The sequence below is a fragment of the Sturnira hondurensis genome, unplaced genomic scaffold (assembly GCF_014824575.4).
Source record: "Sturnira hondurensis isolate 20B ecotype Veracruz unplaced genomic scaffold, ASM1482457v3 Scaffold0024990, whole genome shotgun sequence".
NCBI lineage: Eukaryota > Metazoa > Chordata > Mammalia > Chiroptera > Phyllostomidae > Sturnira > Sturnira hondurensis.
The window spans coordinates 612,752-629,155 of NW_028097621.1; the positions used below are offsets into that span (position 1 = coordinate 612,752).

Sequence of the window (16,404 nt, forward strand, 5' to 3'; positions counted from 1 at the left end):
GAACAAAATTAGGGAAGAAATCAAAAAGTTTCTGGAAACAAATGAAATGAACTCACGACAACCCACAACTTATGGGACACAGCAAAGGCAGTCCTGAAAGGGAAATTCATAGCAATACAGGCCTACCTACAGAAAATAGAAACATCTCAAACAAACAACCTAACCCTAAGCCTACAAGAACTCAAGAAACAACAACAAAGACAGACCAGAGAAAGTAGAAGGAAGGAAATAACCAAGATCAGAGCAGAATTAAATGACATAAAGACTAAAAGCAAAATTCTAAGGATCAATGAATCTAGGAGCTGATTCTTTGAAAGTATAAACAAAATCGATATGCATTTAAGCAGATAAATTAAAAAATAAGAGACAGGACCCAAATATACACAATCAGAAATGAGTTCCAGCCAACATGGAGGCGTAGGTGGAAACCTTGTGCCTCCTCATACAACCAAGTCTAAAGACAACAAAGTTTTACTAATAAAAACATAACCAAAACACAGAAAATTGAACTATACAGAAGTCCAACAACAACGAACTATTCAGCCAGATCTGTAAGAGGGACGGAGCCAGCGGCTGACAGAGCTGGGTTGCACAAGAAAACTCGGCAAGACCAACCCAGGCGCGCAGGCGGCGGTTGGCAGAGCCAAGGAGTGGGATTGCAACAGACAGACACAGTGAGGGCATAAGGCGGCAGGCTGACCGCGGTCACACATTCACACGCAGATAAACCAGGTGAAGGAGCAAGCAGTGAGACAGAACGCGCAGGCCCCAGTGGCCAGAAGCAGCAGAGAGAACCGCCATTGCCCCTCTTTGACCCAGCCCCCACATACAGTATCAAAACCCAGTGACTGAGTTGCCCCGCCCTGGTGAACACCTACGGCTCTGCTCCTCGTACATAACAGGCATGAACAGACCAAAACATGGCTCAAGAACTCAAAGCCCCAGAGCCCATAACCCTAAGTGACCAAGAGATAGCCAACCAATCAGATGCACAGTTCAAAATACTGGTGATCAGGATATTCACAGAACTGGTTGATTCTAGTCACAAATTAGAGGAACAAATGAAGTCTAAACTAATTGAAATGAAGAGAAATGCACAGGAAATCAATAGTGATGGAAAGGAAACTGGGACTCAAATCAATGGAGTGGACCAGAAGGAAGAAAAAAATGACCAAACAGAAAAATATGAAGAAACAAGAATTCAAAAAAATCAGGAGAGGCTTAGGAATTTCCAGGACATCTTTAAACATTCCAACATCTGAATTATGGGGTACCAGAAGGGGAAGAGGAACAGCCACGGGTGGATAACTTATTTGGACAAATAATAAAGGAGAACTTCCCCAGTCTGGCAAAGGAAATAGACTTCCAGGAAATTCAGGAAGCACAGAGAGTCCCGAAAATTGGACGCAAGAAGGAACAGACCAAGGCACATCATAATTACATTAGCCAAGATTAAAATGAAGGAGAGAATCCTAGAAGCAGCAAGAGATAAGGGGACACACACCTACAAAGGAGTTCCCATCAGACTGTCAGCAGATTTCTCAAAAGAGACCTTGGAGGCAAGAAAGGGCCGGGCAGAAATATTCCAAGTTATGAAATCCAAAGACCTACATCCAAGATTGCTCTATCCAGCAAAGCTTTCATTTAGAATGGAAGGGCAGATAAAGTGCTTCTCAGATAAGGTCAAATTCAAGGAGTTCATCATTACCAAGCCCTTATTATATGAAATGTTAAAGGGACTTATCTAAGAAAAAGAAGGTTAAAAATGTGAACAGTGAAAGGACAGCAAACTCACAGTTATTAACAACCACACTTAAAATGAAAGCAAACCAAGAGGACAGCTAGATCAGGAGTGGAACCATAGAAATGAAGATCACATGGAGGGTTAGCAACCGAGGATTGGGAGGAGAAGGGGGGAGAAGGTACAGGGAATAAGTATCATAGATTGTAGGTACAAAATAGATGGGGGGAGGGCAAGAATAGTAGGGGAAATATAGAATCTAAAGAACTTGAGACACGTGGACATAAACTAAAGGGAGGAGAATGGTGGGGGAGGGGTGTGCAAGGTGGAGGGGAATGAAGGGGGAATAGGACAACTGTAATGGCATAATCAATAAAATATATATTTTAAAAAGAAATGAAAGAGGAGAAATTACATGTGATACCACAGAAATACAAAGAATTGTAAGAAATTACTACAAAGAACTGAATGCCAAGAAATTTCAAAACCTACGTGAAATGGACAAATTTTGAGAAACATAAAATCTTCCAAAACTCAACGAAGAAGAACTAGAAAGCCTGAACAGACCAATATCAGCAAATGAAATTGAAGCAGTAATCAAAAAACTGACACACAGAAGCCCTGCACCAGATGGTTTCACAGGAGAATTCTACAAAGCATTTAAGAAACAGCTAACCCCTATTCTTCATAGACTATTCCAAAAAATTCAAAATGATGGAAGACTTCCAAAGTCTTTTTATGAAGCCAGCATCATCTTAATCCCAAAGCCAGATAAAGACACAACAAATAAAGAAAACTGCAGGCCAATATCACTGATGAACATAGACTCTAAATACCTCAATAAAATATTGGCAAGTCGCACCCAACAATACATTACAAAGATCATACACCATGACCAAGTGGGATTCATCCCAGAGATTAGAGGATGGTTCAATATTCACAAATCAGCCCTGGCTGTTGTATCTCAGTGGATTGAGCGTGGGCCTGCAAACTAAACAACCGCAGTTCGATTCCCAATCAGGGCACGTGTATGGGTTGCAGGCCAGCCCCAGGCAGGGGACGCAAGAGACGCAAACATACATTGATATTTCTCTCCCTCTCTCCTTCCCTTCCCCTCTAAAGATAAATAAATTAAATATTTTAAAAAATATTAGCAAATCAGGAAATGTAATACTTCACATAAACAAAACCAAAGACAAAAATCACATGATCATATCAATAGATATGGAAAAAGCATTTGATGAGGTACAGTACCCATTTATGATAAAAACACTCTGCAAAGTAGGAATAGAGGGAGCATTCCTCAATATAATAAAGGCCATATATGAGAGACCTACAGCCAACATCATACTCAATGGGCAAAAACTAAAATCGTTTCCACTAAGATCAGGAACATGACAAGGTTGGCCACTTTCACCACTTCTATTCAACATAATATTGAAAGTTTTAGCCACAGCAATCATTCAAGAAAAAGAAATAAAGGCATCCAAATCAGAAAGGAGGAAACAAAACTGTCACTCTTTGCAGATGACATGATAGTGTACAGGGAAAATCCTATAGACTCTACCCAAAAACTGCTTGAACTAATAAATGAATTTGGCAAAACAGCAGGATACAAAGTCAATATCCAGAAATCAAAGGCATTTTTGTATACCAACAATGAAACAGCAGAAGCAGAAATCAAGAAAAAAATCCCATTCAATATAGCAAAAACAAAAATAAAATATCTGGGAATAAACCTAACCAAGGAGGTAAAAGATCTATATGCAGAAAACTACACAACACTGAAGAAAGAAATCAAGGAAGACACAAACAAATGGAAACATATACCGTGTTCATGGATTGGAAGAATTAACATCATCAAAATGTCCATACTACCCAAAGCAATTTACAGGTTCAATGCAATACCTATTAAAGTGCCAATGGCATATTTCACAGACACAGAACAAACACTTCAAAAATTTATATGGAACCATAAAAGACCCTGAATAGCAGCTGCAATGTTGAGAAAGAAGAACAAAGTAGGAGGGATCATAATACCTGATATCAAACTGTATTACAGGGCCACTCTAATCAAAACAGCCTGGTACTGGCACAAAAACAGGCACATAGACCAATGGAATAGAGCAGAGAGCCCATAAATAAACCCAACTCTCTACAGTCAATTAATATTTGACAAAGGGGGCAGTAACATAAAATGGAGTAAAGATAGCCTCTTCAACAAATGGTGTTGGGAGAACTGGACAGCTACATGCAAAAAAGTGAAACTCAAGCACTAACTTACACCATACACCAAAATAAATTCAAGGTGGATAAAAGACTTAAATATAAGCTGAGAAACCATTAAAGCCCTAGAGGAGAGCATTGGCAGGAAAATCTCAGATATTCCACACAGCAATATTTTTACTGATACGTCCCCTAGAGCAAGGAACATAATGGAAAGAATAAACAAATGGGATCTCATCAAAATTAAAAGCTTCTGCATGGCTAAGGAAAACAGTATCAAGATAAAAAGAGAAGCAACAGCTTGGGAAAACATATTTGCCAATGATACCTCAGACAAAGGTTTAATCTCCAAAATATATAAAGAACTCACTGGACTCCACTCAAAGAAGATGAGCAACCCAATTAAAAAATGGACAAAGGACTTGAACAGACACTTCTGCAAGGAGGACATACAGAGGATCCAGAGACACATGAAAAGATGCTCAATATCACTAGCTATCAGAGAGATGCAAATCAAAACCACAATGAGATACCACTTAACACCAGTCAGAATGGCTACCATGAACAAAGAAACAAACAACAAGTGTTGGAGAGGTTGTGGGGAAAAGGGGACTCCAGTTCACTGTTGGTGGGATTGCAGACTGGTACAACCACTATGGAAAACAGTATGGAATTTTTCTAAGAACACTGAAAATGAACATGCCTTTTGACCCAGCAATTCCACTGGTAGGGTTATATCCTAAGACCCCTGAAGCACCAATCCAAAAGAACCTATGCACCCTGATGTTCATAGCAGCACAATTTACGATAGCCAAGAGTTGGAAGCAACCTAGATGCCCATCGGTAAATGACTGGATCAAAAAACTATGGTACATATACACAATGGAATTCTATGCTGCAGAAAGGAAGAAGGAGCTCCTACCCTTTGCAACATCATGGATGGAACTGGAAAGCTTTATGCTGAGTGAAATAAGCCAGGCAGTGAAAGACAAATACCATATGATATCACCGTTAACAGGAATCTAAACAACAAAACAAACAAGCAAGCAAAATGTGACCAAAGACACTGAAATACAGAACGTGCTGACAGGGTCCAGAGGGGAGAGGGGAGAGAATCACAGGGGGAAAGGGGAAGGACACACATGAACAAGTATAAGGACACATGGAGAATAACTAAGGTGGGGGGCGGAAATGGGAGGGAGGTGGGGAGCACTGGGGGGGCATGGCTGGGAATACAAGACAGAAAACTATACTTGAACAAGAATTAAACTTAAAAAAAATATATAGTTGATATAGCAAAAAAAGGGGGGGCAAAAAGAGGGTGGGGTGAAAACCAGACACACAAAATAGGAGGAAAGAATTATTAAACCAAACCAAAATATTTATTTTTATTAATATAAAATATAATGTGCAACAAAGACATAATATGAATCATTTTGTGCTGAAAAATAAGGCATCAGACCATATGAAGTTCTCAGAAATATAAGGAGATACATACAGAAATATAGTGGTAGTGAGAGATTTTAATAAGCCTCCTCAGTCCTTGACAAAAAAATAGAATACAAAAATACAGAGGACCTGAATATAATTTTTAAGTCTACCTTAATGGATATGTAACAGAATATACATATCCATTAAGTACATATTAAGTAAGGGTTAATATTTCCTATGTCACAGACACAGTGACTGCTGACCCTTGTCCAGAGAAACCTGAAGGCTTGAATATGTGTTTCTTGTGAGCCCAATTTTTCACCACAATATTGTTTTAGTATAACAAACAAAAAAAGCAGATTAGTGAAACAAATCATGGTATAACCATATAGTGAATATTATTAAGTCAATAAAAATGTAAAATCTCCAGCATGACAAATGCTTATGATATATTTCTAAGTGAAACAGCATTTAGCAAAACATTCAACTTATTATATCCATTTGGGGAATATGAAAACGTATATATGCCTGGGTATGGATGTGTAACTGAGTAACCAAGAATAAGAATGAATATCCCAGATTTTGGAAATATGCCAGTATAGGGCTCCTTTGTGATCATCTGACCAGTCATGATGGTAATCTCACCATTGATAAAGGTGAGGGCTTCTGTAAAATGAGGAAATGTTCCCACTGTTAGTTATCCTGAGAAGAGGTTAGTTCTGGAGCACAAAGTGATGGGGAGGTAAGGAGATCTTTCGGTTCTTCCCAGTCCCAGTAGGCAGGACATCCAAATTTAAGTGTGAAGTTCAGAAAAGTTCTTATGAAAGAGCTTGTACATCTTCCACTTTTATTTATGACTTTCAATTTGTATATATTTAATTTTAAATTTTATTTCTATGTATTCTCATTTATTCACAAATTATATGAATCAAGTTAAGTCTGTATAAGACTATTAATAGGAAATGAGTTTTAATAAATGGGGAAAATTTAACATTATATATTTTAAATAATGCCTTTATAAATTATTTTAAATAATTTATAAACTAATATCTTATAATATTTAAAGTATTATAAAATATTATAATGTTTTAAATAATTTCCAAATTTGGGAAATATAGAATCATCAGTCTTTCCACTTTTGAGTAATTGGCAACCAAAAATTTTAAATATACATTTAAATGATTAGTAATAAAGGAAAACTCTGAATGGAAATTCATAATAATAATAATAGATAAAAATTACTTCATATTTACCATAAAGTACTTAGTTTTCTAACAGTTTTAAGGATATTACTTATTTATTCCTCATAATAACTTTATCAGATAAGCTACTATTACTTATCTCTACTTTTTAAATGAGAAAAATAAGGTACAACGAGTTAAGTTATTTGCACAGGGACACACAACTATTTAATGCTTCTTCATTCCTCAGGACTATGGCCTCAAGAACAACCAAGCACTTGATTCAGAGTTTAACTTCTCTGAATCTTTCAAGACCCAGTATAGGGCATCATAAGTGCATACCAGGTGAACACCAAGGTCAATATATCCGAAATGAGGCTGTGTAAGAGAAAAGAACTAAAACGCACAGCTAAGGACCGAAAGAGTTGGGGACTACTAGGGAAGAGGTTCAAATTAGACTCAAAGATGAGGCTAGGGGAATTTTTTGAGCCAAAACACAAGTGGTTGTTAGGCTGTGCTCAGGCTACAGAGTGAGCATGCCTGGAGGGAGAAGGAGAAAGGGAAGAGAGAAGGAGAAGGGGAGGAAAGAAGGAGGAGGAGGAGGAAAAAGGAAGAGGAGGAGGAGGAGAAGGAGGAGGAGGAGGAAGAGGAAGAAGAGAAAGAGGAAGAAAAAAAAGCCCAGAGCCCGGCTAGCACCACTCTGGCTCTCAGTCACCTTTCTCCAGGCAAATCAGAATTGACCTTTCCCCAGTGTGAATATCCTGACTCATTCTAAGAAGCCTTTGGGGTGGGAAGCAGATTCTCACAGTCCTCCAGCCCTGTCCATGTCTATAAGAATCTCCTAAGAAGATGTTAAAAATTCCTGGGAGCCACCCTCAGAAATCCCAAGTCCACTGGACATTGGGCCCTCACTGCTCCCCAAGCAGCGAGGGCACCATGCTTTGAGAAAACAGACCCTATACACTTCCTAGGTAGCAAGTATAGAAGCTGTCTACAGGACCATTGAGAGGTAGGTGCCTCCTCTCTGAATATCTGGGGTTTTCTGGCTTACTGGGGTATATGGGAGGTTCAAGGTCTTGGTGAACGTGGCAAAACAAAGAAAGCTACATGATAGGATGGCTGTATGTGGATGGAGGGAGCTGGAGTACGATGCCATGGAATTGTAATATGTATCAATGTCATATCTCAAAAGATCCCAAACTTACAACTGTATGTGAATCTCCTGCTATATCACAATAAAATTTTTTAAAGAAAATTCTTAACAGATGTTATCCAGCCACTGACATGGTCAGGTGCTTATGTGTGTGCATAGAGAAGTGCTAGGGTATTTCCTAGGGATCTAGCGTTAGTGTTGACGCCTGGGCTCAGTCTTTTGTATGAATTTTGAGGAAGAAAGGAATATAGTTGGTTGTCAGGATGTGGATGGTGCATGAGAGAATACAGGTGGTATTAACACTGTAATTAATATGAAAAAGGGTAAATTGATGTGAATAAACACTGGTCCAAGGGAAACATTGATCATGTTGTCAGTAGGTACTTTAACAGCAGATCTACTTGGCTGTCTAGCTGTCAATTTCTAGATCAATGGTAAACAATCTCTAGATCAATGGTAGTTATGAACATAAAATATTTTGGAAAGCATCCTTGGAAAATGGGACCCAAATTGGCTGCTCTGTCAGAGCCCAGATGGCTTGATAGTCCACAGACAGAAGCAGATCTCGCTATTGAACAGGATAGCAGCAACTAGAGTAGATTAGGAGGACTAGGGATAGTACCATAGTACCAGGGATTGGGATTGGAGGACAAGTCATTTTGGTGACAAAGTCCACCACCACCAAGAAAGAGACCTGCTTTGAGGGGAGAGTCAATTGGACACTTATCTAATGTGAAGGTTTCTAGAGACATCTGCAATCAAAAGCAGGAGGTAGCAGTTTATTGGGTCTACCAGGCTTGTCCTTGACCTGGACAAGGTTTGGTTGGACACAACCATATGGACACAGGCATACAGTAGGGAGAATCCTAAATGGTGTCATTCAAAGACTTGTACATTCCTGGGATTGCATATTGTTCTCTGCTTTACCAGGTTCACTGAGACACTGATCCCCATCATGAACTCCAGTAAGCCACCAAGGTAAGCTGTTTGTCTTAATAGGCTCTCCCAGCACTTTGTACTATCACATGGCCTTGAATCTCAGTTACATGAGTTGTAACTCATATGTAGCTAAATGCCTACACAGTGTATATGTGTTTCCTTGATAAATGTAGCCAGGGACACAAACTTCTCTGGTTTAAGACTTTTCCACAGTAGGACTGCCTCTGCTGCTCCCTGGCCTTCTGGATGACAGATTGAACACTTGACAGGTAGTTTGGGCTGCTTAGAGTCGCAGAATTCAATACTAAAAAAGAGAGACAGAAGAGAGACTCAAGGCTGTGCTTCTAAATATTTAAAGCAGCTTTGATTGCAGCCTCAGTGGGTGATTGTTCTCAGGTAGAGCCAGCTTCTAGGACTACGACATTTCATGGACTACAAGCACTAGCAAGTTCCCAGGTGGGAAGGGATAAGCTCCACAGCAGTGCATTAAGCCTTCACGAAATGAGTACTGACTGACTGAAATAGTGATTCAGTCTAAATCTGAGCAGCTCCAACATGGTCAGGAGGAGAGGGCTAGTTTCTAAAATAACTCATCTTCAGACCCTTAAAGATTTATTCCTCATCTTGAATTAAAATCTATCTTCATTCAACTTCCTGTACTTTGTTCTACAAATATGTCTTGGGGCCGTATCAGTTCTACCCATTCTTTCACATGATAATTGTCATTTTCCTGCAATTTCCTTCATTTGTCCTTGTCTGGTGGCTCACTTGTGAGCATGCTCCAATATGTCAATGTGCCTCTTAAAAGTGTGGTACAAAGAATGCAGTACTCCAGGTGTGGTCAGATAGAGCCCTAGTATAAGATAATCACTCCCTTGCTAAAAATGGTGGGCTTTGTTTTTGTTGTTGTTATCATCCCACCAGAAATTTACTTGGTTAGCTAAATTTGCTTTAAAAAAAACTCACCTGCCTTTTCACTCCTCACTCACCTTAATTACGCAGCTGTTTGTGGAGCCAAGTATAAGCTGTAAATTTAGAACACAACACCTGATTATGTTCTCATTATAATAATCATTATTTTTAATTTCACCTTATTAGCTATGACCACTATAACCATGACAAAATGGAACTACCACTTAAAATAAGATATTAAGTCTGACACCACCTCCTTCAGCCTCAGAAATGGAAATACTACCTTACATTACATAGGCTGTTGGATTTTGAGAGCACGGTATCCTATCCTTCGCATCTTAGCTAGGATACCTCTAATTATGAAGCCCCGCCTCCAGAACGAAGTCTCCCTGGCCCCACCCCTCGGCCTCAGCCCCGCTGAGTCTCGCACCCGCCCCGCCCACTCCTACCCGCTAGTGGCGGGGGAAAAAAAGCACTGGGTGTAGCCTTTGATTGGCTGGCTAGGGCGCAGCTTGATGGCGTCGGGCTGACAAGCTTCCGTAGCAGCGCTGGCCCGGGTCGAAGGCCACTTGTGTAAGATGGCTGGCGGTCAGAATGGCTGTGTCTTTGGGGAGTGGAAAGTGATGGTACATTCTCTCCCTACATTTCGCTATGAGTTTCCTAATAGACTCCAGCATCATGATTACCTCCCAGGTAAGCCACTGCCTCCTGCCTCAGGGCCCCTCAGCCTCATTTTTCAGAATTGTCTTCTCGCGGCCTCCGTGATGCAAGCTGATCCAAGTCCCGCTCTCCTTGCTCGCGGCCTGCGCCCGCCTCGTCCGTTCCCGGAACTTGGGGAGGATGTGGAATTTGCTGCATCCTGTGCTCTCCGCTGTAGTTGTCCGGAGGTGGCCTGCTGTAGTAGGCACCCCGACCCAAGCCTCCATTCCACCCCACTCTACCCCCTGCTTTCATGTCTACTTTTGGAAGGGGTCAAGTGGCAGGTGGCCTCAGCACCCAGAGCCTGCGCCTTGAGTGAAGGGAGCTGTCCAAAAAGCGCCCCGAAGCTTCTGGACTGAGACCCTGACCCATGAATTGGGGGAAGGTGTGCTTCCCGGCGCAGAGTGAGCAGCAGGCCAATCGGGACTGGCTCCTGGGTTCAGATTGGAGCTTTGCTGGTTAGTTGTCAAATGCTGAATCCAGTTGTGGAGGAATTTGCCTCCGCCACTTGAGAGATCTTCAAAGTGTGATGTTAATACATTCTTTATCCTCTGTTTGCGGCTGTGCTTTTCAGATCTTTTTCTGATGCTCCTTTCCGATTGACCACCTTCGTTCACTCGTACCGTCAGTGAATTTATATAAATTCTGTCTGTACTTCTGAGCGTACAGACATAAATAAGACACTGACTGTCCCTGCTCTATAAAAGCTTCATCTAGTAAGCCTCTTGCTTGTACTAGGTCATTCATTGAGTTACTCTATTTTATTTTCTTTATAGCATTCATCAAGGCACTGATATTACTTAGGTATTTGTTTATGAATTTATTTATTGAGAATCTGTCTTGTTCATAGCTGTATCCCTGCTCAAGTGCAAGCACTCAGTATTTGTTGCCCAACTTTTAATATCTGGAGAAGCTCAGACTATGTAGATGTGTATCTCCCCACCCCCACCCCCATTTTTCAAGTCATTTAAAGTATTTAATTTTTTTTTCTTTTATTTGGGTGCAATTGGTTAATAAAATTATATAGGTTTCAGGTGTACAATTCTATAATACATTATCTGTATATTGTGTACTCACCAACCCAAGTCAAGTCTCCTCCATCACTATTTATCCCCCTATACCCATTTCTACCTCTCCCAACCTCCCCCCCTTCTTTCTAGTAATCACCGTAATAACATCTGTGTCTAAGAGGGGTTTTTGTTTTTTTGGTTGGTTTGTTTGCTTTTTGCTTAATCCTCTCACCTTTTTCACAAGTCCCAGCAACCTCCCTTTCCTCTGACAGCTGTCAGTCTGTTCTTTATAAGCCTGTTTTGTTTATTAGATGCCACATTTGAGTGAAATCCTATGGCACTTGCGTTTCTCTGATTGGCTTATTTCACTTAGCATAATGCTCTCCAGGTCCATCCATGCTGTCACAAAGGGTAAGGGTTCTTTCTATTTTACAAGCACATGGTATTCCAATGTGTAAATGAACCACAGCTTTTTTATACACTCATCTACTGATGGACACTTGGGGTGCTTCCAAATGTTGGCTCTTGTAAATAATGCCACAATGAACATGAGGGTGCATATATTCTTTTGAATTATTGTGTTGGGCTCCTTCAGATATATTCCGGAAAATAAAATCACTGGAACATAAGGCAGTTGCATTTTTAATTTGCTTTGGAATTTAAAAAATTTATTGTGTTTTTTCCATTACCATTTAGTCCCCTTATCCCCTCCTCACCCCACAATCACCACACTGATGCCATGTCCATGAGTCCCTTTTCCTTTTTGCTTAATCCCCCCACCCCCTAACTTGCCCCCATTCTTCCTTAGCTGTAATCTTGCTCTCTATGAATTTGTGCTATTTTGCTTGTTCAGCTTGTTCATTAGATTCCATATATGAGTGAAATCATGTGGTACTTGTCTTTCTTTTGATGGCTATGATGTTCTCCAGGTATGTCAATGTTGTTACAAGGGCAATTTTTAAATTTTTTTATGGCTGAGTAGTATTCCATTGTGTAAAGGCCCCATAGTTGTTTAATCCACTCATCTACTGATGTACACTCAGGCTGCTTCCATATCTCTTGGGAATAACACTGCAATGAACATAGGAATGCTTATATTCTTTCATATTAGTGTTTTGGATTCCTCTGGCTATATTTCAAGAAGTGGGAGCCCTGGCTGGTGTAGCTCAGTGGATTGAGCGCGGGCCTGCGAACCACACGATCGAGGTTCGATTCCCAGTCAGGGCACATGCCTGGGTTGCAGGCCAGTTCCCGGTAGGGGACACACCAGAGGCAACCATACATTGATACTTCTCTCCTTCTCTCCTTCCCTTCCCCTCTAAAGATAAATAAATAAATAAATTAGAAAAAAAAAAGAAGTGGGATCACTGGGTTAAAAGACAGATCCATTTTAAATGCTTTGACGTATCTCCATACTGCTTTCCACAGAGGCTGTCCCAATCTGCTTTCCTACCAACAGTGCAAAGGGTTCCCCTTTCTCCATGTCCTCACCAGAACTTGTTTGTGGGTTTATTGATGATAGCCATTCTGACAGATATGAGATGATACTAGATTTTGAATCTAATATTTAAGCCCTTAATCCATTTTGAGTTTATTCATGAGCATGGTATAAGGAAGTAGTCTAGTTTCATTTTTTGCATGTATCTATTTAATTTCCCCAACACCACTTATTTTTTTTAAGATTTTATTCATTTATCTTTAGAGGGGAAGGGAAGGAGAGAGGGAGAGAAATTCAATGTATAGTTGCCTCTTGTGTGTCCCCCGCTGGGAACTGGCCTGTAACCCAGGCATGTGCCCTGTTTGGGGATCGAACCTCAATTCTCTGGTTAGCAGGCCCGTGCTCAATCTACTGAGCCATACCAGCCAGGGCCCCAACACCACTATTGAATAGACTGGCTTCACCCCATTGTCTGTTTTTATGCTTCCTTTGTCAAATATTGATTGACCATAAGGCATAGATTTATTTCTGTGCTCTCTGTTCTGTTCCATTGCTCTATGTGCCTGTTTTTATGCCAGTACCATGCTGTTTTGATTATTATGACCTTGTAGTATAGTTTGATATCAGGTAGCATGATTTCTCCAACTTTGTCATTCCTTCTCAAGATAACTGTGGTTATTCGGGATCTTTTGTAATTCCATATAAATTCTTGAAATATTTGTTCTACTTCTGTGAAATATATCATTGGTATTTTGATAGGAATTGTGTTGAATCTATAGATTGCATTGGGTAATTTTATTTTATTTTGTTTAGTATTTTATTGATTATGCCATTGCAGTTCTATTCCCCCCTTCATTTCCCTCCACCCTGCATACCCCCTCTCCCACCATTCCCCCCTTTAGTTTATGACCACATGTCGCAAGTTCTATAGATTCTATATTTCCACCTACACCTCCGTCTTGGCCAGAAGTCCTCCTTTAATTTGAAATAATAGCTTTGCTCAGTAAAGTAGTCTTGGTTGTAGGTCCTTTCTTGTCATCACTTTAAATATTTCATGCCTTCACTTCTGGCCTGATATGTTTCTGTTAAGTAATCAATCAGCTGACAGTCCTATGGGATCTCCCTTGTAGGTAAATAACTTTTTTTTTCTTGCTGCTTTTTTCTTTGTTAAAAAATAGAGTGAGAGAAAATTATCTATTTCTCTTTAACTTTTGCCATTTTAATTATGATGTGTTTGGGCATGAGCCTCATTGGACTCACATTGTTTGTGACTCTCTACACTTCCTGGATGTCTTTTGTATACCTTTTTTCTTCACCAGGTTAGGGAAGTTTGGGGTTAGTATTTCTTCAAATATGTTCTGAATCCTTTGCTCTCGCTCACTCTGTTCTCCGTCTGGTACCCTTGTGACGCTGATGTTGTTACAATTTATCTTGTTCCAAAAGCCCCTTAAACTGTCTTCATTATTTCAACTAGTTTTACTTTTTGCTGCTCTTATTGGGTATTTTTTCTACTTTGTCCTTCAAATCACTTATTGTATCCTCTGCTTCATCTAACCTACTGTTTATTTATTTCAGTGTATTCTTCATTTCATATATTGTATTCTTCATTTCTATCTGGTCCTATTTTATGGCTTTTATATCCTATTTCATGCTACTGAGTATTCTTATAACCATTGCTTTGTACACTGTATCTGATATATTGCTTGCCTGCATTTCATTTATCTTTTTTTTCTGAAGCTTTTTTCTGTTCACCGTTCAGACCATGTTTCTTTCTTTTCTTTTTTGATTTAGTCTTTCTTGTATTTTTTTTCCATTATCATTTAGTCCTCTTATACTCCCTCCCCACAAGCAATCACCACTGTGTTGTCCATGTCCATGGGTCCTTTTTCCTTTTCACTCAATCCCTCCACCCTCTCATCCCCCCACACTAGCTGTCATCCTGTATGTCCCCATTTTCCTTGTTAGTTCAGTCTGTTCATTAGATTCCACATATGAGTGAAATCACGTGGTATTTGTCTTTCTACAAGATTTATTTCACTTAGCATCACTTTCTCCAGGTCCATCCATCCTATCGCAATGGTAAAACTTCCCTCTTTTTCACAGCCAAATAGTATTCCATTGTATAAATGTCCCGTAGTTGTGTTATCCACTCATCTACTGATGGACACTTGGGGTACTTCCATATCTTGGGGCATATTTCTTTGTCTTTCCATTTTGGCTACCTCTTTCTGTTTGTTTCTATATATTAGGCAGAGCTGCTATGACTCTCAGTCTTGGTGGGGTGACTTGATGTAGTATGTATCCTGTGGGATCCACATATATAGTCTCTGTGATCACCTAGTTGTGCTGGGTGCTCCAGGAATGTCCCTTGTGTGGGTTATATGGGCCTTCATGTTGTAATTGAGTCTTAATTGCTATTGGCCCATTCATGAGTGGGATTGACCCTCAGAATGGCTCATGTAAGGCTCAAGCCTGACCACAGTATACAAGGTGCTGTGCAGGTGCTACTCTACAAAATGGAATTCACCTCAGCAGGGTCTAGTGCCTGCCGATATGTCCCTTGGATATGCTATTGTGAAGTTTATTGAATCCTGCTCTGATGTTGTCTGAAGCTGGCCACTGGGTGTGTTTGTTCTGGGCCTTTTGTGAGGGACACCTCACAGGCAATGCAGACCAATGTCAGACATTGCCTGTGACTGGCCCTGGGCAACCTGTTTGGCACTACAAGCAATCCACAGTTTGTGCTGCTTTCTCTGGGTTGGGTGTGCATGGGAAGAACCAAGCTTTGAACCAAGGCCCACTTTTACCAGCACCAGTCCTGAGGGCAGGTTAGGAAAAGTCCCAATGCAATTGAAGACCTACCTCTACCTGCCATCTCCCTGTTAGGTTCAGTCACTGAAACAGCCTCTAGCAATGCTCAAATCATATGAGGTGGGCTCTCAGTGAGTCACCAAGTAGAGAAAAGTGGTGTTCACCAGGTTGATTCAGGTTCTAACTTGGTGCCAGTGCTGGGTCTGAGGCTACTTAGGAGATGTCCCCAGATATACCAAGTCTAGCTGCTACCTGTTGGGTGCTCACACATGCTTGTGTTGTGGCAGGGGTCTCAGGGAGTTGACAGGGTGAGGCCAAGCTGTTTTTATCAGGCCCAAACAAACCAATACTAGGCTGTGTGAAGGGAGGGCTTTGCTCCAGTCAGGCATGTGAGGGGAAAATGGCCCCTATTCTAGAGCTCCACAACTCAGTGTGTCCCATATTCTGCTGGGGAGGAGATGGAACCCAGCAGGATGGAGCTGCCAGAGATCAGGAGGGTAAGGCTAGTGGATCTCCAGTGAGGGCGAGGTGCCAGTCAGGCTTTATGACAGGTGGAGGTTGTGGCTCCTGCCCTATAGCCACACAACTGCCTGTTCCAAATTTTACCTGGACCTCAGCAGGGTGGAGCCCCTAGCAGTTGGGCAGGTAGGGCCAACAGAGCCTGGGGGGTGGTTCTAGTGCAGGAGAAGCACTCTGCACTCTAGTGCAGAGTCAGATTCATGGGAAAGTGCAGATAATGGCCTCTACCCCAGAACCATGTAACTCAGTCACTGATACTCCCTGAATCTTCCCAGACCTCTACACCCTGGGCAAGGCAGCTGAATCTTCAGCGGGGTATAAGGTCCACAGGGTGAATCAAGAGG

General features: G+C 40.9%; 1 protein-coding gene across 2 annotated transcripts in view; it reads left to right on the forward strand.

Moving 5' to 3' along the window:
• The first annotated feature begins 10,127 nt into the window (after positions 1-10,127).
• GPHRA (golgi pH regulator A) overlaps positions 10,128-16,404 on the forward strand; it is a 52,497-nt gene continuing 46,220 nt past the window's right edge. For both annotated transcript variants that reach the window (XM_037039070.1, XM_037039071.1), the window contains exon 1: positions 10,128-10,276. In XM_037039070.1, the coding sequence (XP_036894965.1) occupies positions 10,235-10,276 (42 nt within the window). In that variant the 5' untranslated portion in view covers positions 10,128-10,234. The remainder of the gene's footprint in view (positions 10,277-16,404) is intronic.